We start from the raw sequence: 27,950 nt of genomic DNA, 5'->3' as shown, positions 1-27,950 counted from the left end.
GATTCACGGAATAATTTTAGTTAAACATTATTGAAAAGTAAGAAGCATGAGATAGATATTTCATACTAATCCCATTGAATAGCAATGAACAAATGAAGTTCAATCATGACAAGTTTTGTGGTGTGTGTTACTTATATCCTCATAAGAAGTATATGGTGATGGTCAGAATGGATTTTGGCAGAAGGTCGATAAGGAAAGAACTCAAATGAAGCGCAATTGGTAGGAAACTGCATAAACAATGTAATTAGAGAAGATGGATTGATATTTACAGAAGGAACAGTGAAGATTGAGAAAATTGATTGTTATTTTGCAAACTAACTGTTTACTGTATGGTTATGGGATCTTAGTAAGATAGTATGTGATTTGTGTTTAAATACATTCGATTGTCCTTAACTAGTGTATGAGTCAGTTACCCACTACTGATACATGAAGAGGATTGTCTAATGAAAATCAATTCATGATGTTAATTATAAATTTGTAATTTGTTTTACTGTCAACTCACTTAATTTAAATACTCTAAACAACAAGTACTCATTAGGAATCTATCCATTATTTAAAAAAAGTATTCGGAATTTTAATTTCATTCAGTACATGGGAATAGTAACATTTGTTTTAGATTTAAATATAAAAAAATGATTGAATCAATTATGAAAATACTAAATCTCCATCCACAAAAACTTCTGATAATAATAATCATATGCTTACTAGTGACTGACTTCGAGAGGTAAATCCAAGAGTTCTAGTGAGAAACAGTGACCAGTGGAGTTCAAACCACGTCTGTTGTGAGATAGGAACTCACTGAAGACAACCGGTGAGCGGTTGCTCAACTTCGTGGATTGGTTGGAGTTAGACATAAACACCATCGGATGCCGGCTCAGTGGTCTATCGGTTAAGTGCTCTGCCGCGAGACTGGTAGGTCATGGGTTCGAATCTCGCGAGACGAGGTCGTGGATGCGCATTGGTGAGGAGTCCCACAATATTTATTGAAGTATAAACTGTAATTCAACTTATTTATAGGAGATGAAAAAAAAGAAATAATTGAATTACATCTTCAATCATTCAAGGGTATCCTTGCTCACAATTACTTGTACTAAGTTTCTTGAAAAAAACCCAGTTAAAAATGTTCCAACTTGGAGAATGAATTAAGTTCATATACAGTAAATGGCGAGACTATAATTTACGGACGAACCAATCAAATTTAGGATAACAGGTCTCGGATTTTGGCATGAAATTCATTCACCCATATGGCTGAATAGCGTTTCGGCATTTTAACTGTCGTTAGTTTGTGGTGAAAGCTTTAACTATGACTCCTTACCACTGTAATGTTGGTTGTCGATATGTTAAGCCCACATATCACCTTATTCTAGCTTTTGGAGAAGTCAATTTACCTATCCATCATGAGTAAAGTTTTCACCATGTTAATTATTCACTTATTAACCCTGACCATTTTTTATATGAGCGTAGGTGTGTGTGTACAATTCTTGTCCTATTCATCACATGTCTGTAACTTATTCTTGTCTGACTATAAATATTAATTAACGCTTGATTAAAGTGAGTTGGCTTACCCATCTCCAATGCGTGTCATTTTTGTTCCGCTCACTGATGTTTACTCATGTGCTTATAACTTTCTGGCCCGCGTCATTTGTCAATAAAACTGTAGCTGCCGATTCTCTTTGCTTTCTGATTTTATGCACCGTGTTATAACGGTTATCGAGGTGAACGATTAACGAAGCACGACAATACAGGTTTAACATATCAACCGATACTACACTATAACCATCCACTGTAAGTCATAATCTTAATTCCTTATACTGGTTTGTAGCTCTCATTTGTTCCTAGTAAGTAGGTGAGCTTATGATTATTATTATCAGAAGGGGTTTTTGTGGAGATTTAGTATTTTCATAGTTGAAAGCGTGAGTCAATTGAAGCTAGTCCACCAAGGAAAACATGGAAGCGCTGGACGGCTGTTTGGTCCTATTATGGGACTCCTCAGCAGTGCGCATCCACGACCTCACCTCGCGAGATGAGCGACCGATCATCAATTGTCTTCAGTGAGTTCCTATCTCACAACAGACGTGGTTTGAACTCCACTGGTCACTGTTTCTCACTAGAACTCCTGGATTTACCTCTTGAAGTCAGTCACTAGTGAGCATATGATTATTATTATCAGAAGGAGTTTTTGGTGGAGATTAAGTATTTTCAAAGTTAGAGTTAGACATAAACACCATCAGATGCCGGCTCAGTGGTCTGTCGGTTAAGTGCTCCGACGCGAGACTAGTAGGTCCTGAGTTCGGATATTCGTGGGGCGAGGTCGTGGATGCGCACTGCTGAGGAGTCCCACAATAGGACGAAAAAGTGCACATTCACAATCCTGGACGCAGGAATTTAAAACAAGATCTTTGACTTCTCTCTTGCGGACCCTTAACCTCTAGACTACTGAGCCACTGAAGTTAGACACCGTGAAAAGTACATGCGAAATCGTAGATGGGTACTATAGGTGAACATTCCTCAAGATCACTTCAGCGTCGCTCAAAGGTTGTTCACTCAGCAAATAAGTGTCATATATATAATGATAAACATAACTTACTCATCTAAACGATCTCTAAAATTAGCAAATGCACCAATTTTCGGATTAAAATATGAAAATCCTTTTTGTAATATAACAGAACAATAAATTAATCCATTTTCTAATACTGAATATGGTAAATGTCCAGCACCATGTAAATAAAGTAGTAAATTCATATTGTAACCTAATTCAAAGAAAACATTCTCTGCTGATGCAAATGGTAAACGTAAAATATTTTGTGTATCAGCATAATGAAATTTTTCACTTAAAGCTGGACCAATAAAGTCACCTAGAGAAAAAAAAAAGTAATGAAAGATTAGATTAAAATTTATTGATTTGTGAGGATTTCACCAACCATCATCTTATAAGCAAAGATTGATAGTGGCTAGCAGTGGAATCCAGTTTGACGAGCGTTTCGTCCTGTTTTGGGACTCGTCAGCTCGATGTACTTTCATATCAAAATTGATGTTCACTCTGGGACTCAAACCCAGTGAATCTAAAATTCACCCCATTGCACCAGCAAGTGGCTATCAGGACTTAGTAGCTGAGTGGATGACGCGATGGCGTTTGAAGTGAAAGGTGCTGGGTTCGAGTCTCAGAGTGGACATCAATTCTGAGATGCAGGTACATCCAGCTGACGAGTCCCAAACAGAACGAAACGCGCGTCCTGGATTGCACTGCTAGCCACTATCCATCTTTGCTTATAACCATCATCTTAGTTTCATAATAACAAATAATTATTCGTTTTTTACTAAAATACCATTATCATGATGTCGGTGTGCTAGGAATTTCATGCAAAGTGTTAAGGTTATATTGTCTAGAGTATTTGGGTTTGTTTTGTCGAATATTAAACGGTCAAAACATTGCTTATCCACTGTTTGTTAAATTGTGTGAAATTCTTAGTTGAACGTAAAGGTGTTTATTTTGGAGAGAGTATTGGTAGAAATACTTATCCAAAGGTGAAAATAAGTCAAATAATCATTTACTCATACCAGCTAAATAACAGGGTATTCCTAAAGAATTTCGGGTTATTTTTAAACGTAATAAAGACATAAATTACCATCAGAGTTAAAAGATTGTTATTTGAGAGAGAGTTAATATACAATAATCATTTGTTGAAAATTAACGTGATAAACTGGTCGCTGGTGAACTCAAAACGTTTGTGTTCTCCTTTCATTTGAGAAGGGTCTTAGAGTAGCAGGAATAGCTAAAGAACTTGCTAAGGTTTTAAATGGCTCTATATCGGACGATAGTTCATGATAAAGTCATTAAATTGTTACCAACCCATCCAAACGAATAATAATTAGCATTGAAGGTGAAAGTTCCCTTAAAGAGGATTTAGGAGCCAGTAACTCTGATCTTACGATAAAGATCAGTTTTACGAGATGCTGCAAACAATCATGGGAAAAGATCTGACCATCTTGGTGAGATGCTCAAACTCCAGAGTCATAATGGACAACAACGGGTATGAAGATATCATGGGACAACATGGATTGTAAGAAAGAACAGAGGAACAGATGGGTTAAACAATTCGAGGAACTCTTGAATGGACCAGCCCCATTGAATCCACCAGACATCGAAGCAACACACACAAACCTCCCTGTAGATTTCACTCCATAAATGATCGAAGAAATCAGGATGGTCATCAGACAAATGAAGAGCGGAAAAACAGTAGGACATGACAATAGACCAGTTGAAAAACTAAAGTCACACATACAAGTAACTGCAAACATGCTCAGACATGTTATTCAGGAAGATTTGGGATGAAGAACAAGTGCTACTGACAGACTGGAAAGAAGGATACTTTATCGAAGTCCCAAAGAAAAGAGATCTGAGCAAATGTGAGAAATGAAGAGGTATCACACTACTGTCAGTACCAGGAAATATTTTCAACAGATTTTTGCTGAACCGGATGAAAAAGTCAGTAGACGTCCAACTTTGAGATCAAAAGGCTAGATTCTGTAGGGAATTGTCGTGTACAGATCAAATCACGACATTACGGATCATCATTGAACAATCATTTTAATGGAATTCGTCACTATACATTAACTTCATTGACTATGAGAAGTCGTTTGAGTGTTGATAGGACGACATTGTGGAAACTTCTTCGACACTATAGTGTACCTGAGATAATTGTCAACATCATCTGGAGTACATTGCGAAGTAGTGTATGGAGGACAGCTGAAAGACACATTTCAAATGAGGGCCGAAGTCAAACAAGACTACCCACACTTTCCCTTACTCTTTCTTCTGGTGAATGACTGGATTATGAAGACCTCCACATCTCAAGGTAAGCACGGAATACAATGGACAACCTGGAGGCGACTAGACGACATTAACAAATACCATTTATAGAATTTGTACACATCAAATTTAACAACCTACACCGGTCTATTATTTTTATTACTATCAAACCATTCACTTGATAACACAGAATTACTTCAAACAGAAGAACTTTGATTGAATTACCATATATAAACCGACATTTACGTAAAATTCTAGTTTTTTTCATCACACTTGATACGGCTTATTTAACATTAAACAGCAAAACATCATTAAAAAAAATTTCGTCCCTTTTTTTCTCTCCATGGTCCCGAATGCCCTAGTACGGCTGAGGTTGAGCAAAGTCCGCTATCCCTCTCACATGGCCATACTTTTACAGCTGCTGTCAGGGAACTCTTATTCACTGCCTTCTCGCGGTGGGGTTGTTGTTTACGGAATTGAGAGGACCAAAAGCGAATGTCCGACGCTTTAAGCGGGTTGATGGACACGTTGCTTCCCTATCTTGTGGATTAGACATCTAGATCAATGGCTTGGATCGAGCAACGGAGTGACACATCAACTCTGTGGTGCAGGTACATTTAGCTGACAAGTCCCAAATAGGGTGAAACTCATGTCATGGATTCCAATGCTAGCCACCATCCGTCTCTTCCTACAATGCTTGTGATTTAAGGCAATATAGAGGTACTCCATACAGGATTCATATATGTCAATAAGAGATTGACTGATTAATTTCAGTCCTAAACATCGATGGGAAGATTCAAACAAACAATACAAAAATTCTGACAAAAATTGCTTACTAATTTTAGATAGAACTTAAGAAAAATATGTACGTTAATCAATTTATCTACAAAATGTCATGTTTGTATACACTGCTATATTTTCTTATCTTCTATACTGATATTTAAGTGAAATAAACTACGGTATAGTAAATACAATAATTAATGTTAGTCCATGTCATTTGAATAGATTTTTCCCACAATAGATGAAATATGTTTTAAAAGAGAAAGTAACCGACTATCTTTCATTATTCTTTCTGTCTTCCAAAAGGTCACTTTACTAGGTAACTATGGTGTACATATGCCCCATTGACTGACATTAACATTCTTATGTTTTTCTTCTATTGATCCTTAATTTATAGTTCTTTCTTTTATACTTCTTCTTCATCATCATCTCTGATATTTGATTCCAAGAAATAAATCTTTCAACATTATGGATCCAGTTGTTAAGTTCATTTACAAAGAAATAAAGATTATTAATAGTATATGTTAGCGCCATTTGTTCCCTCAGGATACTGGAGCCAGCCCATGTGCACCATTGGTTTGAAATCAGGGTTTTCCAACTCCCCTAGGTGAACTTTCATTGTCCACCAAGCCGGGTAAAGCTCTGGACATTCGCTTTTCGTCCTCTGAATTTCGTAAACAACAGTAATGCTACGAGAAGGCAGCGAGTAGGACTTCCCTGGCTGAGGCTGTATACGCGTGGCCATGTGAGAGCATTTCGAGTGGGAGGGTGGCCCCTTCCCACTTTCGGCCGTACCGGGGCATTTGGGGGCAATGGTGGTCTAACAGTGATCCGTATTCATGATCGCAATTAGAGTCAGATCTGTTTAATTATGAGGAAAAGAAATGTGATTCCAATGGGGAAAAAATACTTTAAATCAGATGGTAATCCGATTCATTATGGAATATATTAGTAGTCCAAAAAGCCATTTCATTTATTTAACTAATAAAATTTTGATCACTGAACGTAATACACATAGCCAAGACATCAAAAGATGATTAGAATACTGATGAAATACTAATTATGCTAGTAAACCTACCGACTACACTAAGAATAGCTTTCTGTGATCCAGGTACAAAACGATGTAGGCGTCTTTCTGGTATAGTAAATTTTTGTGGAACAATAATTTTGAAATTATTTACAAATAATGTACTGGAACTTGTTAAATCTAAGAAACTTGCAGTGTGATAGTAATTTGTTACACCATTCATCTAAAATTGAATGAATAAAAAGTTAGTCTATGGGATTCCAATTAATTGATTAACTAGAAAATACATGAATTCTGCCTTTTAAAAATCTTTTCATTATACAGAATATCTGGACTACCTGTTCCAGATATCCATATATTTTAAAGAATTGTAAGCAAAGATGGATAGTGGCTAGCAGTGGAATCCAGTTTGACAAGCGTTTCGTCCTATTTGGGACTCGTCAGCTGAATATACCTGCATCTCAGAGTTGATGTGCACTCTGGAACTCGAACCCAGTAACGCCATCACGTTATTCACTGCTAGCCACAATCCATCTTTGCTTACAATGGTTGTGAATTAAGGCTATATCGAGGCAATACGCACAGTATGCACATATGCCAATTAGAAACTGACCAGTTGCAGTCCTAAACATCAATGGGAAGATTGAAACAGACAATACTAAATGAATTACAAAGAGTTGTCGGATTTTTCTTTGTATTAACAGATCATTATGTTTATTAATCGCACAACCTATTCAGAGACGTTTATGACCTTTTGCTGTACAAGTTATAAAAAAGCTCAATCAGAGATATTGTGGTGGTTGGAAATATGCAGCGAAAAGAATGAACATTATTCAGATGTCGATGCCTGAACTGCAAACATCTAACTGGTGATCGCTCAATGTGTCGACAGGATCGATCAAAAAATAAGAAAAACGCTTGTTGAATTCTATAATGTAACAAAAATATAATACTGAGTAAAGCTTATAACAGTAAAGATAAATGCAAGTGACATTGTTAGGTAGTTGGATACAATCGATAAGAAGTACTCGTTATCAAAGCGTATTCGCAATCTTGAGGGAACTACTACTGGAAGTGATATTCAAACCTGCGCCTTTCATTATAATCGCCACCATTCATCAAGTCTACTGTGTTAACAAATACTATAACTAGTTGTTTCTTGGGTGGGGTGGATCAGTGGTTCATTTGTTCAATTTTTAGCTACTAAGTCCCAAGTTCGAACCCGACCATACCTACTTCGGTTTGAATAATAGGGTAATATCATAAGCCCTCACAATTAGAGTATGGCTTACGTTTAAATACCTGAGTAGTAGGTCAATTTAAAAGAAGTTTACAGTCAGAGCTATTAATACTGAAGTATTAGAGTTTCAGTTGAACTCTTATGGAAATGAATATTGTGTACACTAATTCATCGCTTAGTACTAACTACCACACAGATAATGTAATACTTTCTAAAAGATAGAAAATTGACAGTCTTTCAAAAAATACAGCCTCAGTAACCTATGACCACGTCGGAAATATAATACTATAATTAATATCTTTCAATATTACAAATATATAATTGTATATCTAGACGTATCATTTTAATCATCAAGCTTAATGCTGTTGACTGAATTAATCGTTCAAGATTAACGGAGTTTAAACCGCGTATTTTGCTGGGAGTTGAAATGAATGCATACTACTATTTTCTGAACTTGGCTACATTACTTTATTTTGAGATATGACTCTTTGGTGCGCTGAACAAACAAACAAACATTTTTAATGGTTACCACTAATCCATAATTTACCAAAATTTATGAAGCAACCACGACACAACGTATCTGTCGAATCACTTGATTTAAAGATAATATCAGTATGGGGATTTGTGGAGATAGTAGCAATTTCAACATTTGAATTCTTAAGTCAATCTGAGCTAAACCACCATTGGAAACCTTGAAGCACTGAATTGCCGTTTCGTCCTAGTGTTGGACTTTTCACCAGTGTACATCCATGACCGCGCACGCGGGACTCGAACCCAGAACCTTTGGTCTCGTGCATAAACGCTCAATTTTGTGAATTTAACCGTTAAAATACTGCAATTACCACAAATCCTCATTTTGATAACAATAGTGTGTTCACTAGTAACTAGCTTCAAGATGGATTTTCTGGAGTTCTAGTGAAAACCGTGACCAATGTAGTCCGATCCGTGTCCGGTGTGAAATAGTTATTAGCCTCAGACAATAGAGGAAGGGTTGCGCAAGATCATGGATCGATTGTAGTTAGACATTAACACTGTTGGATGCCGGCTCAGTGGTTCAGAGGTTAGGCGTTCATGCGCGATACCGAAGGTCCTGGATTCGAGTCTTGCTAGCGGGATCGTGGATGCACACTAATGAGATGTCCCATAGTAGAACGGAATGGCCGTCCAGTGCTTCAAGGTTTCCAATGGTGGTAGAACTTGATAAGTTACAACTGGAAAGATTTATACATTATTTGTGGAGTTACCATCGTCTTTTATGGTTAAGCTGTAGTATGTCCAATAAGCAGAATTTTTAGTTCACTAGAGAACTCGAACGTTCAGAAGGTATCTTCCAAGTAAGCTTGCTTTCATGAATGCCTATTTTGAACGGAAATAATAAATTCGGATCAACTTAATAGAAAACTAATCTTGATAGACACAGTTCACTGTGGATTTACACAAAACTAACTTTACACATTAGTTTTAGCATCCAAAATTAATAATACTTAACCTGAACTGATTTGTTTTTCAAACAATATACAAAATCACTCCATTATAACAGTCATTCAATTTAAACTTACACGAACATATATTGTATGTGTTTCACAATTTGAACCAATAAAACTATATGCACATATTGTAAATGAAGTATTCCCAGGTAGTTTAGGTGAAACTGGCATATAAATATAGCGTGAAGTACCAGCTTCTAAATAAGCTAATGATTGAACAGCTTTATTTATAGACACTTCTGGTGCATATGCTGATACACGTCCTTCTAATCCAACTTGAATAATACGTAAATCAGGACTTGGTTTTACTTCTACTAAGGCCTAAACAGAAAAAGACAACCCAAAAGAAGTGAACTAATTACAACAACAAGTTGTAAACTGTGTAATAATAATAATCAGTAAATATGAGTCTGTTTTGGATATTTTACTCCTCATATTTTTTCTGGATAGGTAACAATTCAGAAGATTAATGTCTCAATCGTATCAAAAGCTAACTCTTGTTCTAAAGTAGATCATCAACTCTACATCAATAATGAGATCTATCTATTTAGATTATCTTAAGTAATCTAGTTATCGATCGGTGTAGATTTTGCAGCGGAAATTTAGATATTAGACAGGATGAATCTACTCACTCGAAAGAGAGTCATTACAGGAAACTGTTAATCACTCAAGTTCATGTCATAAATTATGTGACAATAGAAAGAAACCAATGACATTGATCCCTTTTGAGTTTAGATTCATAGGAAAAGATCATAATCGTATTCAAATTTTAAGATTGAATGAAGATAAGATCGGCTTACATCTGAAAAACTTTATCGTCAAGACTAGACAAAAGTGATTGATGAGATTAGGTGAAAGAGAGAATCAGGATATATGCCTAATTCTTTGAAGAATTACTTGTTGTTAACTGAGATTCAAATACAAATGTACTGTGCTTTAATCTGTAGTGACCTATTGTAATCCCTAATCAATTTAATCATGAACAAATAATTGATATCACAGATTGATTATACTGCATGCATGGATGTCTATCGCTGTTTGTCTGTATTATTTCTTGTTTATTTTCTATAACTATTGTGTTGTCAACTAGTTCGCTCTGTTCTACTTTACAGCTGTGAAACATGGGCATTAAGAGTAGAAGATACTCGTAAGTCGCTAGTATTTGACCACAGATGTCTCAGAAATATTGCTCGCATCACGGGGTAAGTAATAGTGAGGTTAGATGCAGGGTATTAGGGAATGATGGTAAATCAGTTGATGAGGTGATGAAGCTTCATCGACTCTGATGGTTGGGCCACGTGTTACGTATGCCTGAACACCGATTACCACGACGCGCAATGTTGACTGGTGTTGGGGATGATTGGAAGAGAGTTGGGGGCGGCCAAACCAAAACATGGCATCAGTGTTTGAAGTCACTAACTTCTAGTCTGAGCCATGTTGGTGAATGCAGACTCCTTGGTTACGGTCCGCGTGACTATTGTAACCAATGGTTAGAGACTCTGGGTGACATGGCTCAGAATCGATCATAATGACGCATGTGCATAGACTCTTTACCTTCCCTTAAACCTTGACATTAAAATTGATTCATATCTGTCTTTCTTCCTCTACTATAACCTTATATACAACCTTTCTTTTATATTTTACCACCATTAAATTAACTACTTCTATGAAATCGTTGTTCATCACGCTGTGCTAACGAGGTATGGCAACTTAGACCGATGCATAAATGTGCCTGGTCCTACGTTGTAGCTGACTGACGGTCAACTACTTACTATTAACTCTGAACATATCCTAGCTTGTTCATCAATTAAAATCCATAAATAATAAACGTCCATTTGCTCCCAGTATGGAACCCGTCAGTTTGTGTTTTAAACTTTAAAAATCCCGAAATTCCCACAAGCATCATATACTACTAATGATAACTATGTGTATACTAGCAACCAATTTCTAAGATGTAATTCACACAGCTCCAGTGAAAAGGAGTGACTAGTGGAGTTCAATCCATATCATGTGAGACAGTTATCCACTGCAGGCGATGAATAGGAGTTGAGCGGTACCGTTAGATTGGTGAAAACTAGGTGTTAACAACGTTGGATGCCGGTCCAGTGATCCAGAGAAGGAATTTAAAGATTATTGGTTCGATTCCTCCTTGCAGGGTTGTGAATGTAAACTGGTGAGGAGCTCCATACGAGGATGAAACGGCAATCCAGTGTTTCCAGGTTTTTAATGGTGGTCTAACTAAGATCGTTTCGTGATTTAAACTTTGAAGATTCTACAACCGCCACAAATCCCCTGAACTAATAACATTTTAATTGTGCTCATCTTATGTGTGCCTGGCATGTGTAAGTTATTCATCATTAACTGAGCAGACGTTTATAGATGCTTCTGTCAGCGTGTATTCAATATCCATATTCCCTCGTTCAGTTTACCTGCTCACATGAATATCTCAAGTTTACATATCCAAAATGCAACTTGTATTCAACTTTTTATTTTTTACGTTTTATTGATGTAATTAGCCAATGGAAGATATATGAAGTTAAATAGGCTTTCTATATTTCACCAGCATTGTCTTTTAGTAATAGTGGAGGAAACAACAGGCGCAAAAAATCTAACATCCTCAACGAAGGCTTTACAAATCATGGATGTAAATACTTATGTTAGGGAGGATAGAAATAATCCTAGTTTTTAGTAGTTTTTTGTCTAACCAGTTTATTATGAAACATTTCGTCCGGGTACTCAATTTATTCGCACAAACCCCCCAACTAAATTAATCCATAAACTTTTATTTACCTCAATCCAATAATTCCAATTATTAAAAAGACAAGCACGAACACCGATCTGTTCACCCCAGACAGCTTCTTCAGGTAGTTCAACTGTCATATAAAATCGTCTTGTACCAGAAAATAAATAAGGTTGTTGCATTAAAGCTAAACCTAATTCACTATCAACTGAAAATGCACCAGCTACCCAGTCAGCATTCATTTTTGGCAGATCAACACGAAATTGAATTTGTCCATCAGCTCTAAAGTAATGGAATGATTGAATGAAAGTAAAATTTAGAATTTCAGACAAGAAAAGCTCTTGTTGAAATGATCAATCGATCAAATTTAGAGGACCATTTAAAATCTGGAAGCACTGGACCCCTGTTTCGCTTCAGTATGGGAGTACTTAGCAGTGTATATTCAAAACCCCGGACACAGTAACCGAACCCGAAACCTTTAATCTCGTGCGAGAACCCTTGATCTATAGACCACTGATACAGGATCAACTGGCGTACAAGTCTAGCTTCAACTTTGATCGCTTTGGGATTTCGACTAAATTTAACAATCTCCGCAACCTCACATCGGTAATCATCATGTGCTCACTAGTGACTAGCTTTGAGATGGAATTCCCGTTGTTCTGGGGAGAAACTGTGACCAGTTGGGCTAAATCGTGTCCGGTGACAGAAAGGTACACACTGGAGACAACAGAAAGTGGTCGTGCGGTATCATGGACTGATTGAAGTTAGACTTATACACCAGTGGATCAAGTTCAGTGGTGTAGAGGTTAGGCGTTTGCGTGCGATGCCGGAAGCCTTGGGTTCAGTCTTCACGTAGGGGTCTTGGGTCCAAACTGCTGAAGAGTCCCATATTAGGGCAAAACGGATGTTCAATGCTTACAGGTTCTCAGTGGTTGTCTAACTTTGGTTTGTGATTTCAACAAAATTTAACAATCTCAACAAATTTATATTGGAAAAAATATTATTTCATACGTGGTTTATGGTAAATCATGTTTGTGATAAGCTATTTTATTTTTACAGATAACTAGATGTATTTCGACCCGTTTCAAATATGTGGGTTCGAAATTCACAAATAACATCAGTCTCCTCACGATTAAAAATAACTAGCACGGGAAATAAATTCAGGGGTACAACTTAACTATTTACATTCACATAAGTAAGCGTGTTCATAGTAATAAATCTATGTAGTCTGAAAACTTGCGTTTAATTAGCAAATTACAAGTAGGTATTTCATTTAGCTAAAGAAATTACATATTGAAGCATTGGAGTTATCGACGAAATTGATATTCACTTCACCATTGCACGTATATACATCACTATCATTCGTTTATATCTAACTATCCAGCTTAGAAGTATAATACTGTATTTTATTCTCGAATACAGTCCACTGTGTCTTCATGTCAGGTAGATTAGTAGTCATAATCCAATTCGATCTGTCTTAAGAAATGGAGAACATGACACGGATTAGTACTCGGTGATCAATTAGAGAGCATGCAGCAAAGTCTTAGATGAGATTAATTCTGACCCGAATAACTCAATGATAATGTCTCTGAATGTGACATTGGATGACTTAGGTATGAACTCTACAACGATTATCAGTTCCCTTATTTTTGCAAATAAATCTTCCTGACAAGTACCAACTAGCACAACATAGAGGTTCAGAGCATCCAAGTAATTGTTTCTAATCATATAGAAGCAGTATCATGTACTCAACTGCGATTAGCACTTTTCCAGCCACATGATATTTACTGTGGTTACTACTTACTTGACAAATGTACTATGCCACAACCAAGCACCATCATTCCATTGACGATTTAATATATCAAATGTATTTATTAAACGTAATGGTTGAGGATTTTTAGTCTCATTTTCTGGACAATCCATTTCATCAATCCAAGTAGCACATTGATTGATTCCATCACATCGTTCACTTCGTGAATAACAATCTCGACCAGTAAGAGAGTAGCATGGCAAAGCACGAGCAGGATTCTCAGTTTCATTACATGTATCTATTGAATAAATAATAATTAGAAGTATTAGCAAAACTAATTGTTTTTTCGAGAAATGTTTAGATTCATTTGATTTCTATGCTCTTTCGTCAGAAGACTCTTAAACTTGTTACATGTGTGCTAATATACCGATTGCAGCTATCGACGATCTATTCTTCTCGATAGCTGCTACCAAGTTTAAATGACCAGTTAAATTGTTTACAATCGATACTACAAAACGAAAGTGTTGAGGTACATGTGTCACATCTCTAAAGTAACTAAAAGACATTGAAAGTTTTATAAAAGTAACTTTAAAAAAAGGCTATTTCGGTTTATCTTTGTTCACTTACAATAAAGTAAATGAAGAAAGTATGGAACTCAAAAGAACTGTCAACCAAATATCAAAGTCAGAATCCTCAATACCAACGTCAAAACACTTCTACTGTATGGAGCTGAAACTTCCAGAACTACAACAACCAGCATCAAAAATGTACAAGTATTTATAAACAATTGTCTACACAAGAATCTCAATGTCCGTTGACTGGATACCATCAGCAACAGTCTACTGCGGAAAAGAACAAACCAGCTTTGAGCTAAAGAGGAAATTAGGAAAAGACGATGGAAGTGGATAGGACATACATTGAGGAAATCATCAAACTGCATCATGAGGCAAGTCTCAACTTGGAATTCTGAGGGTTATTTATCTCTATTTCTGAAAGTTACAACTGTTAACTAACTTCAAAGTGAGAATCTTCAATATGTACGTGTTATAAACGCATGTATGCCGTCGCCAATTGTTATAAACGTAGAGAGAGAGAGAGAGGATGCTGGTTATAACTTTAGGGGTTTCTGGTTATAACAGTCCTTTTACTTCTTACACGTATGTGGGACGTTAATTTATCTTAGACGAATATCTACACTAGATTCCCACCCAGTGTCTATTCTACAGGACTTCAACAGAACTCAGATCAAGAACACAATATTAGCCTGACTATAACGTCAATATATTTCACACCAAAATCCGACACATGGAACAGTCAATAAGTCTCAATAAGTCCATACATAATAAGGATAGGGAAATATATATATAACACATAACACCTGTCATCCCCTCTAATGTCTGACTCATCGAGACAACCAATCATTGACATTCTCGCCCACACATCAGTACGTCAACACAGTCCTACTGTACGGAGCTGAAACGTGGAGAACTACTACAACTATCGTCAGGAAGGTACAAGTATTTATAAACAGTTGTCTAAGCAAATTACTCAACATTCAGTGGCCGGATACTATCAGCAACAGCCCACTGTGGGAGAGGACAAACCAGCTTCCAGCTGAAGAAGAAATTAGGAAAAGACGTTGGAAATGGATAGGACATACATTGAGGAAATCATCAAACTGCATCACGATACAATCCCTAACTTGGAATTCGGAAGGGAAGCGGAAAAGAGGAAGACCAAAGAACACATTACGCCGAGAAATGGAAGCAGATATGAAAAGGACGAATAACAATGGGAAAGAACCGGGAAGGATTGCCCATGACAGGGCTGGATGGAGAATGGTGTTGTGTGGCCTATGCTCCTCCACGAGGGGTAACAGGATCATCAATTTCTGAAAGTTATGTGAACAGCTGGATTAAAAGTCAGTGACTCAGAGAGAGAGAGAGAAAGAAAGATATATGCAGATCGAAAAATCCGTTCTAATATGTGAGCTATCAGGGACATTCCTAAAGTGTTCAAAATTAAAACAAAGTAGCCTTTTCGTTCTCAATAATCCTTTTCCCGATGTCTGTTAACCGACTTCAAGGTATTGCATTATTATAAACTCATTTTGCATTGTTTGTTTGAATCTTCCCATTGATGTTTAGGACTGAAATTGATCATTCTCTTATTGGTATATGTACATCCTGTATGGATTGCCTCAAGACTGCCCCAAGTCACAAGAATTATAAGCAAAGATGGATGGTGACTAGTATTTAACTGTATGAAATAGTATTATTTGAATATTATTTCCTAGTTTCTATCGTAAAAGTTATTACTTTTTCGAATTAAATAAGTTTTATCAAGTCGTGAAACATTGAGAGTGATTTGAACGAAGTCAGAATCTCGGAAAATAAAAAACACCCTATTCATCAGTATCCCTTTTACACCTTATTATCCAAGATCATGTATTAAGCAACGTTGGGCCCGGTCAGTACTCGCATGGGTGACCGGCTGGGAATACCGGGTGTCGCCGGCAAAGCCGGCGACCATACCACGTTGAAAGCACCGGTTCTCGTCCGAAGCATAAAGTTAGTTAGCTTTAAATCACTTAATAACGTTTTTCAGAACTTACGATAAAAATTAGCTTTAGTGAAATTAGCATCAGTGAATATAATTAAACCGGATGAATTCATTGTACTATTGGTATCTGCCCCATTACTGGATGTCGGTAAATAGATACGTTTAATATCTTTAAAATCTTCATACCATGTATGAACCAATGGTGCTTGACTATGTTGTTCATATGTCATTAATTCATCAACAATCTGGAAATTTAAAAAAAAAACATATAAATAACTAATATAATCCGATATTTAATGATGAACAAAGAGTTTTAGTAAAAATCTAATTTAATTCATTTAGTTCATTTTTGTATTGGTTGTTTGAATCCTCCTATTAATGTATAGGACTGCATCCCCAAAATGCCCTGTTACGGCTGAGAGTGGGGAGAGTCCACTCTCCCTCTCCAAATGCTCACACATGGCCACACGTATATAGCCTCTGCCAGCGAAGTCCTACTCACTGCCTCCTCTTGGCATTACTGTTGTTTACGAAATTCAGAGGACGAAAAGCGAATGTCCGGCGCTTTAACCGGGTTGGTGGACATGGATAGTTCACCTAGGGGAGTTGGAAAACCCTGATTTCAAGCCAATGGTGCACATGGGCTCCAGTATCCTGACAGAACAAGTGGCGTATGAATCAATCACGGGACTACATCTCCTTACGATGCTCCACTGCCTTGTGGACTAGACCTTCATGTCAAAGGCTCCGGGTGTGGCCTCCTAAGAAAACCACCTGCTTCAGTCTGGGCACCTGGGCAGTATCACAGCCCTCATACAAATCAAGTGGGATTTGTGCGGCGCATATGTCTCTGTTGCTTCCTTGTACCAATATTTATGTGTTTAAATAAATAAAGAAACTGCATTCTGTACGGACTACCTCGATATTACTCTAAATCACAAACATTGTTTCGTCCTATCCGGGACTGATCAGTTGGATGTATCTGGATCTCACAGTTGATGCTGACTCAGGGGCCCAAATTCAGTACTGTTCTCTTCAAAAGTCATCACGTTATCCAATTAATTACTGCGTTCAGATAACCAATAGGTAGTGCGAATGGGTGAATTAAACATAACTTTATCCATCTCTGTTTAATTCATTTATATTTATGATATTCGATGTATTTTTGATAAAATTATTTCATAAATAATAATGTTTAACAACAACCCATAGTAAATTCACTTAGTATTGTTTTGTTTGAATCTTCCCATTGAGTCCCAGATTGAACATCAACTCTGAGATGCAGGTACATCCAAATGACGGGTCCTAAAATAGAACGAAGCGCGAGTTCTGGATTCCACTGCTAGCCACTGTCCATCTTTGCTTATGATGTTTGTGAATTAAGGCTATATCAAGGCAATACGCACAGTATGCAAGTACGCCAATAAGAGAGAGACTGATGAATTGCAGTTCTAAAAATCAATGGGAAGATTCAAACAAACAATACCAAATGAATTCAAACTTCACCCCATCGCACAAGCAAGTGGCTATCAGGACTCAGTGGCCGAGTGGATAACGCGATGACGTTTGAAGCGAAAGGTACTGGGTTCGAGTTCGAGATTGAACATCAACTCTGAGATGCAAGTACATCCAGATGACGAGTCCCAAATAGGACGAAACGCACGTCAAACTGGATTCCACTGCTAGCCACTGTCCATCTTTGCTTATAATCCATAATAAAATTTCGAATCATTCGTCTCTAACACTAGAAAGTTGAGCATTTCATGAATTTTAACAAAGGAACTCTATTTATAACTTACAATTCTTATAAATAACTAAAGGTTCACAAATTTCCCTAAGTATTAAACGAAATACAATACAATAGACCAACTAAATAGAAGTGTTCATTTCTGTTTACAGGATATTGATGTGAAAACGAGTCGGAAAAGAAAGTGATTTAACTTCTTTCCTTCGAACAAACTTGTGGGATTTGTTGGAGCACTATTTATTTGCATTGTTGCCCATAAATCTCCTAGTCAATACATTAAAATTTAAAAAATGAGGTTTTCACGTCATAGTTAATCAATCAATATGTAGTTCTAACATGATGGTGGCATATTCTTATACTGGACTCCGGAACAACGAAAAGTGAATACAAATAGCCTTATCTATAAAAGAGCGCCATGTCGGGAATAGTGACTAATAAAATTGTAATAATATACTACTTCTACCACTATGGGATTTGAATCGACAATTGTATCTCTGTGCTAATGTAGTATGGCAACTCGAACTGATGTACGTACGTACGTACGAAGTTCTACGTTGTGACTGACTGACTGACTGATATATCTAATGAAATTAAATAATATACTGAAAGAAGTAATAAAACAGAGTACTATTTTATAATCGCTTAATCTAAACTCACATCATATTCTCTAAGAAATGAAGCACCACCAATAGCATACAAATCAGCATGCATTACACTGAATGCTATATAAGATCCAGGTTTAGCATAACCTCTAATTTCTAATGTATCTTGATTTAAATCTTTTCCACGATTCACTTGCATTTGTACATTATTTAAATGGGTATAATTAGCATAAAATGTCAATGAATCTGATACAATTTCACTATTATCTTTAATGAAATATGCAACAATATGTGATATAGGAAACATGTAACGTGATACAGCAATTGAAAATGTACGTGATGTCACTGCATTTGGCATACGTAATTGATCAGTTGCTAAAATATTTCCATTAGAAACAACCTAGAAAATTAATTCAATGGATGAGGTAGTTGGTGACAATCAACAATAGACAATATATGTAATAATAAAAGAAAGCAGAAATCTCTGTGTTGAACTTACATACTTACTTACTTACTTACGCCTGTTACTCCCAATGGAGCATAGGTCGCTGACCAGCTTTCTCCAGCGTCTTCATCGTAGTCGTTGGTAGGCGCATAGCATTGGATGACGTTCATTGTAATGCCCTCTCTCCTTGTTTTGAAGGAGGCTTTGATGATCCTTGGTCCATGAGATTCCCATCCAATAAGCGCAGTTTGTGCTTTCCTGGACAGCATCAATGCAACTCCTTGTGTATGTGGGGCATTTTCTTCTTCATGACCGGAGTATAACAGGAGTTCTCCTGAAGACAGTCGTTGTTGTCCAACCTGCGTCCAATGTGTTCCACTGATTCCAAGCACCTCCAAGTTGTATTTTCTCATTTCTGCAGCAATTTGGAAGACTCTTCCGGTTTCCCACATTGTCCGGACATTCCATGTACATATAAAAATTGTTGCTCTGGTTGTTAGAAGGTGCATCGGCCTCATGACTTCCGAAGGAACTCGACTTTCATCATGAGACGTCATAATTATTCCTTCTACTCCCAGGGCAGAGTTTAAATGGTTTGAATAATTTTTTATGGTTAGCGTTTTTTTTAGCGAGTTGGTTTTCTACGGGATGGGGTCGCTAACCCCATGTCCAACCCTCCTCCTTTACCCGGGCTTGGGATCGGCGGTAGCCTCCGGAGAAGCTACTGGCGGAGTTCTGTGTTGAAGTTTACAGCATTTTATCATATTGAAATGTTATGCATGGATAACCTGTATAGAAGATATAGCTGGATTCGTATACATATAACTGTTTTGCTCCATATAGGTCTCGTTAGCTGGAAGTGCCAGGATCCTAGTGCTGGATTTAGAAGCGGAGTTTAAACATATTTCAGCTCAGATAAGATAGTGGTTGGAGGTGATCAATAAGAAACCCTGGACCAGGGTTTCGTGCGACTTGGCACTTGTCAGTAAGGTGTACCTGTAATCTTGAGAGAACTGGTGCTCCCTGACGGACTTGACACGCATGACATTAATCAACACCCAGTGATCAATCAATTGTGACTATTTCAGTTCATTAAATAAAAGAAACGTGATGCGGTAATCACAGGTTTGAAACTGATGTTTCTACAATTCATGGGTTACTAAGTGGTCTTACACTAGAACAGTATAACTAATTATTTGTTTTCATACTATATCAACAATTTAGAAATTCGTCACGAACTATACAGTCCGTCTGAACACCTTTCACAATTGGTTAGTGTTCCTAACTCTCTGCGTGGAATAGTTACATAATGTACAATTTAAATTATTTATTTCAGGCGAGAACCTTTGGCCTCTGGCAGAAGTATTTCTGACTAACGAGAGATAAAAATGGATAAGAAAAGTATGCAATTAAATAGATTATTGTCTATTTTCAATTTGAGCCGATCAAAGTACCGAACGGCAGTTATTATAGCGTGTTATAGAAATTGCTGAACCTGGAATTTCATATGATCGATTGGTCTTGTTAAAAAGTCTCAGACTGAAAAGAAACAACTGTCCAGTACGTTATATCCCGATGAGAATAATTAATTGTAACTGTTGGTGTCAATTCATAGACAAATACTAAACATACATTCTTATTGTATAATTGTTAAGTAACTAAACTATATATACTTATATTCCTTTTATTGCAAGCTCTTAATTGACCTGCTGATTACTGTTATGTGATTTACTATTCTCAAGTTATTCCCAATCTATTAGTCACAGTTTCTCACAATCACAGCCACTTTTGGCTAGATCTTGTACAAATTTTATTTTCTATTTTACGGTGTGATGTGGTCTGATTCTGCTTGTTTATAAACTCAATATGTTCAAAATATATGAATCGTATCGCAAAGGCTGAGATTCAAGTTCTGGATTTAACAGGTAGGACTAGGCGGATAAAGGACCAACCGGAATTCTAGGCTGTTCGTACTAGTATATGCATCATTAGTTTGATCGTATAAGTTAGAGGATCTAAATTAGCAATCGTATTTTGCGATAATCGTATAAGCTAAGGACATAGTGCTTCTTGATATTCAACGGTTATCTAACGGAAAAAAAGACGGGTGATTTGTTCAAATCATCTAAAATCTTTCAATTTCAGTCTCGCATGTGAACGCTTAACCACCAGACTACTGAGCCGGCCATTTCGTCCTAATGTGGGACTTTACAGCAGTGAGCATTCACGATCCCGCCTTGCGAGGTTCGAACCTAGGACCTATAAGTCTCGCGCGCGAGCGCTTAACCACTAGACCACTGAGACGGAATCCAACGGTGTTAATGTCTAACTTTAACCAATCCACAAAATTGAACAACCATTCACCAATTGTCTTCAGTGAGTTGATATCTCCCAACAGACCTGGTTGGACTCCACTGGTTACCGCTTCTCATTAGAACTCCAGGAAATACCTCATGGAGCTAGTCACTAGTGAGCATATGAAGTCATAAATCATATTTCGGGTGAAGAGATTGAAAATGTTCCTCACAATGCAAATTTTTTGATATCATTCAGCTGGGGCATATATATATATATAATGGTAGCGAATAATTCATCCTTCATATGGTACATTAGTTCGTTTAAGTCAACTGACTTGATTCAGATGATTTTGATGTGTATTTTGAAATCAAGCATGAAATGCTAATTTCATACTTGACCGAACTTTTGACCTTTAAATTAAACGTTTTTTTTAGTTTTTCAGTGCATACTACTATTATATAATAATAGTGCGGAATCATGGATGCGCACTGCTGAAGAGTCCTACAATAGGACGTAACGGCCGTCCAGGTTTTCCATGGTGGTCTAGCTTCAATTGACTCATCATTTCAACCATGAGAATACTGAAATCTCTACTAAACTCCTCCTGATTAAAATAATTCAACCAAATAACTTACCACATAATGTATTTTATCAGTAGGATAATTAGTTTGTACATGTATAACCATATATTCATTAACCTTGTAAAATCCAAAATGAAAAAAACAACAATAGTAACTTCATAATATTACATAAGAAGAGGATGGTTTTGCAAAGAGAATTTGAGACAGTTTTTGGTCTATGCATATAAGAAATGCATATCATTCAGTATTGAAAAGTATTAGTCTTTTTTATTCCGTAACATTCTTTTAACGATGATCCCATTCAATTAATCTAATTGTTGAATCTAGAACAATTAAGATCTACAACAAACATGTCAATAGTTGTCATCAGTCTGTGACTGCCAGACTGATACGATTCGATAAGTGAGGATTATTTATCTTCATAAATTATCCGGTATCTTTACTGAAACTTAATATGTTCAGATAACTCGCCATGGGTCGTTATGAAACTAAAATAATGAGACAAGATCTTAGTAATCGAAACAGTTAGCTTGCAGATCTACAAAATTTGTGGAAATTACAGTGAATAGCAAAGAAAGGATGTTAAAAAACTGCGTTCAACATAGGAGTTCATCAGTAGAACTATATCAAAGTAACGTAAAGGTTAATTAAATAACCATATCTAGTGTATCACAAAGATTTACATACAACGGATCATGTTCCACTAATAATTCAACAAAATGAAAACAAAAATCAGGTGATTCGATCAGCACTAAGAAGGATTTGAGAGGCATGACATTGATCACCACCCAGTGATCAATCAATTGTGATTACATCTCAGTCCTACAGGAGGTCGATCGCGGCCCGGATAGCTCAGTGGTAACGTCTCTGACTGTGAAGCTGAGTGACACGGGATCGAATCCGTCAGGGAGCACCAGTTCCCTCAGGATTACAGGTACACCAAGTAGCCAAGTAGCACGAAACCCGGGTCCAGGGTTTCCTGTTGACCACCTCCAAACAAAACAGTCATAGATTCTGAATTACAAAACCTAGATTCTCCTGTTCCTACTGTGTGACATTGATGGGACCATAGATATAGAGTCTGAACAACGATTCATAGTAATAAATATTAATAATCAAATATAGAAACGTTTTGACTAAAGGATCATTTACTTTTTTTTACATAATACCGTTAACGATTATTTTTTTGAAAAATGTTTTATTACTGACTAATATTATTCAGTAGTGTGTCGTATTCATCTTATTGTTTCCGTCAAATGCTTTCGTGTACATTGATATTGCCAGTGTAGGTCACTCAAACACTACTACTAATAAAGATCTTCAATTGGACAAATATTTATTTACTTATATGACTTAATCTTGAACTTCAGAAGGTGTAAATCATATGACAATCTCCTAATAATTTCTTCAGTGCAGTTCAATCCGTGTTAGTTGTGAGAAAGTTATAAACTGAAGGCGACCGATGGAAGGCTTGTGCAAGACTATTGATTGATTGAAGCTAAAAACTGACATTGTTGGATCTCGGCTTAGTGGTACGGAGGGTAGGTGTTTTGGCGCAAAGCCAGAGGTCCTGGTTTCCATCCCCGCGTGCTGGGTCGTGGGTGTGCTCTACTGAGAAGTCTCATACTACGACGAAACGGGCATCTAATGCTTCCAGGTTTAGAACAGTGATTTAGCTAAGATTAGTTCGTGATTTCAACTGTGGAAAGACAATGTTGCACAGATTTAATTGTTAAAAAAGTTGGTTCAGTCTAATTAGACACATTTGTATGTAGTGCTTACACAATCCATTACAAATCTTTGTGATCAAATGACTTTCACTTATCCCCGGACGAGCTCGTTCCTTTTCTATTCAAGATTGATAAGTTATAACGAAAATAATTATTCATTCCTTGAATAAATGATAATAGTTACTGAGGGACAGTAAATATTATGTTTTGCTGAGCGATAACGATATCATTTCTTGATGATTGCGAGTAATCGGATAAATATCCTGTTTAAAATGATATTACTTCTTGTTACCCGACCGTTGCTGCTACCTTGACGTGGTGTTCGGGCTTGCCTATCGTGATGAACCAATCGAGCTATACTGGCTAAGACATTCGTTCCTCAAGGTCCTACCATGCCAGACAGGTCGGTTGAAGAGTGGTAAGACTAAAAGCAACAAACACAAGGTCCGAGGGCGAAGTTGTACTACTGACTGTACAGAAGTGTGACGGCACTAAGGTGTTTCCTTCAAACAACCAGCATAACAGCGATGCTGCCTTCCCACAAGGAGGGGTGGGGTTAGAAAAGGTCGACCCTAAAAATGCACACCTCGCCTTATCCCACGGATATCCGTCTCCGGCGGTAAGGTCCCAACAAGTACGGAGCTAACACAAAAACTACCCACAAAAAGGTCGTGTGTGACCGACCTCAAGGAGTTGTCCTTTGGGCACTGCGGTCACGCTCTCAGGTCATTAAGACCACTTCTAATCCAATTTCCTTTTCAGGTACCTCTAGAAAAACATTTTCACGGTGTGGGCAACTGGGAAGTGATAACTGCCCTCATACCTCTAACAGCATTCAAGATTCAAGGTTAATCCCACTTAATGAAGCTTCAACAAATATAAATATAAAGAATTATTAGTTCTTGTAATTTTATCGATAAGCATTGGTGACATATAAATAACAATCATATGAATTTAAATCAAGAATTTCTGTTTGCTTTTAGCCATCAAAAATCCAACTAAATGTTCTTCAGTGTCAACTCATTTATGATCATGACCACATTGAGAAATATCTTGATTAAAAGAGCAAATCAGTAATAAAAACTGATCATTCCATAATTATTAGAATGGGGATCATCATTAAAAACCTAGAAGCACTTGACGGCCGTTTTTTCCTGGTATGTGACTTCTCAAGAGTGCGCATCTACGATCCCACACGTGGTATTCGGACCCAGGACATTCGATCTCGTGCACTGACGAGGAGTTCCATACCTGGACGAAACGGCCATCCAGTGCTTCCAGGTTTTCAATGGTGATCTAGATTAAACTGACTCACGAATTCAACTATTAACAATCCATATTTATCAATGGGGGAACTTATTAGTAGACTAGTATATCATGTGAAGGTAGGATTAACTGAATGAATACATTATTTAAAGCAAAAAAAAAGAAATTATCATAGAATTATTTAAACATCTATTCATATTCAGCATTACTTTAGGTGAAAAAGTTGATGTTGATAATTGTAAATATGCACCAGAATAAGAGTTCACAGCAAATAAACGTTGTTGATCATTTGATAAAATTCGATCTGTTTCATCAATGTACCTAGCCTGAAAGTCAACAATAATCATATAAATATATATACAAATATTTATTACAAAATAACACATTTATAAACAATGATGGATAGTGGCTAGTAGTGGAATCCAGAACGCGCGTTTCGTCCTACTAGGACTCGTCAGATGGATGTACCTGCATCTCATAATTGATGTTCACTCTGGGATTCGAACCCAGTACCTTTCGCTTCAAACGACATCGCGTTTTCCACTCAGCTACTGAGTCCTGATAGCCACTTGCTTGTGCAATGGGGTGGAGTTTAGATTCACTGGGTTCGAGTCCCAGAGTGAACATCAATTCTGGGATGCAAGTAAATCGAGCTGACGAGTCCCAAATAGGACGAAACGTGCGTCAAACTGGATTCCACTGCTAGCCACTATCCATTATTGAATTTAGTTATATAGAATTTATCCGTGGAATGCATTTACATTTTATATTTTCTATATGAACTTTGGATGAAGTATTAACACTCATGAATTGTATAACAAACAAATAGTGTTTAATTGATGGTAATTATTGATACGATAATACTACTGTTACATCTGCACGTATGACACAAGCAGTTGGGTGTCCCCTATCAAAAAGTATCCATACAGATAACATAATATGATCTAATTACTAGACACAGCTGGGTTTTTTAGCGGTGCATCTGGCCACTTTTATCAGAAGACATATATATGTAAATTAAAGTGGTTTTATGTGATTTATTGTAAATCAAAAGAGAAAGAAAAGGCTTTTGTCTTAGAAACTGATATAGTAAGCCGATCAAAAGTCTCCAAATGAAAAGGTCATATTGTGCCAATCGAAAATCTAACAAGTGAAAGTGATGGATTAATAAATGGTGATATTCTCTAAGGTATGTATATACACATGTGAACCAGTTTAACCCAATAAACTTCCTTTTTGACTGTTAGTCTTCTCATTCACTACCCGGTCAGAAAGAAGGGTATAAGGAGTTTATGTACTAGTATCAGTCTACTAAATAACTTACTTACTTACGCCTGTTACCCCTCGTCGAGGAGCATGGGCCGCACACCAGCACTCTCCATGCAACCCTTTCATGAGCGATCCCTTCCAGTTCTTTCCAGTTAACATTCATCCTTTTCATATCTGCTTCCATTTCCCGGTGTAATGTGTTCTTTGATCTTCCTCTTTTCCGCTTCCCTTCCGGATTCCAAGTTAGGGATTGAATCGTGATGCAGTTTGATGATTCCCTCAATGTATGTCCGATCCACTTCCAACGTCTCTTCCTAATTTTCTCTTCAGTTGGAAGCAGGTTTGTCCTCTCCCACAGTGGGCTGTTGCTAATGGTATCCGGCCACTGAATGTTGAGTAATTCGCTTAGACAACTGTTTATGAATACTTGTACCTTCTTGACGATGGATGTAGTAGTTCTCTATGTTTCAGCTCCGTACAGTAGGACTGTCTTGACGTTCGTACTGAAAATTCTAACTTTGATATTGATTGACAGTTGTTTTGAGTTCCATATGTTCTTCAATTGTAGAAATGCTGTCCTTTCTTTACCAATCCTCGCCTTAACATATGCATCAGATCCTTCTTGTTCATCAATGATGCTTCCTAGATACGTGAATGTTTCTACATCTTCCAGAGTTTTACCATCAAATGTGGCTGGGTTGGTGTTCTTGGTGTTGTATTTAAGAATCTTGCTTTAGACTACGAAATAGTGATCCATAATAAAAAGAATTATTAGTACTATCACTAAAATAGACAAGAAATGACCGTCAACTATATTACCTATATTACTAAACTAGTGTGATCAGAATAGAAATAAAAAAAGTAATAATTTTATACTTACCTCTAATCTATAAGTAATACAACCATCTTTAGATGGTCTATAAGTATAACGTATTACACCATCATCTGATATAGGTAAAGTGATTTGTTTTTCAAAAGTATTATCAAGACAATAGAATGAGAGTGTAACTTTACGATTTCCACTATATTTTACCATACTACCATTCTGCCATATAAACAACCAACTGAACAAAAAAAATTGGAAAAAACTTTTTAATGAAATAAAAGAAATGTCATCATGTTCTTTTTAAAAGAAAATTAGGTGAGACTATAATATATAGACGAGTCAATCAGAAGCGTCTGAGGGATTTCAAGGTCACAGTGCCAATATCAGGATCCGATGCTCATGTACGATTGGTTCACAGAGGATTTTAGAGAAGACGTGACAATTAAGCGGCTACATTTAATGGGACAACTGAAAAGTTCCTTTATTTGTAATTGCGAAAATCAATTGATTTGTAGACGTTGTGCAGACTACCTTGATGATGTTATCTTTCGATGTAATATATGTTAGAATAAGAAGTCTGTTAGAATAGGAACTTTTTTCTCTCAATCCAGATTGAAACTAGGGCAAATTATAATCATTGCTGAGAACTGTATAATAAAGGCACCAGTATTATTGGCTGAAATATTCGCAGATCTTACTGAAGCTTCGGCTGTTCAGAGGTATGAGTTTTGTAGGGATATATGCGTGATGAAAATGACAAACTTACATAACCGGAGTACATACAAACAAT

At 36.9% G+C, this 27,950-nt stretch overlaps 1 protein-coding gene across 1 annotated transcript in view; it reads right to left on the bottom strand.

Moving 5' to 3' along the window:
* Smp_133880 (putative alpha-2-macroglobulin) overlaps nucleotides 1–27,950 on the bottom strand; it is a gene marked incomplete at both ends in the record, with an annotated part of 67,849 nt that overhangs the window by 26,808 nt on the left and 13,091 nt on the right. Inside the window, 8 exons of the mRNA XM_018799860.1 lie at nucleotides 6,669–6,840; nucleotides 9,417–9,665; nucleotides 12,135–12,366; nucleotides 13,889–14,132; nucleotides 14,262–14,420; nucleotides 16,168–16,219; nucleotides 18,801–19,145; nucleotides 27,215–27,379. Coding sequence (XP_018653731.1) covers nucleotides 6,669–6,840; nucleotides 9,417–9,665; nucleotides 12,135–12,366; nucleotides 13,889–14,132; nucleotides 14,262–14,420; nucleotides 16,168–16,219; nucleotides 18,801–19,145; nucleotides 27,215–27,379 — 1,618 coding nt within the window. The remainder of the gene's footprint in view (nucleotides 1–6,668; nucleotides 6,841–9,416; nucleotides 9,666–12,134; nucleotides 12,367–13,888; nucleotides 14,133–14,261; nucleotides 14,421–16,167; nucleotides 16,220–18,800; nucleotides 19,146–27,214; nucleotides 27,380–27,950) is intronic.

Source organism: Schistosoma mansoni, chromosome W (assembly GCF_000237925.1).
Source record: "Schistosoma mansoni strain Puerto Rico chromosome W, complete genome".
Classification (NCBI taxonomy): Eukaryota; Metazoa; Platyhelminthes; class Trematoda; order Strigeidida; family Schistosomatidae; genus Schistosoma; species Schistosoma mansoni.
The sequence above is the reverse complement of the archived record's forward strand: the minus strand, read 5'-3'. Positions and strand labels throughout refer to the sequence as shown.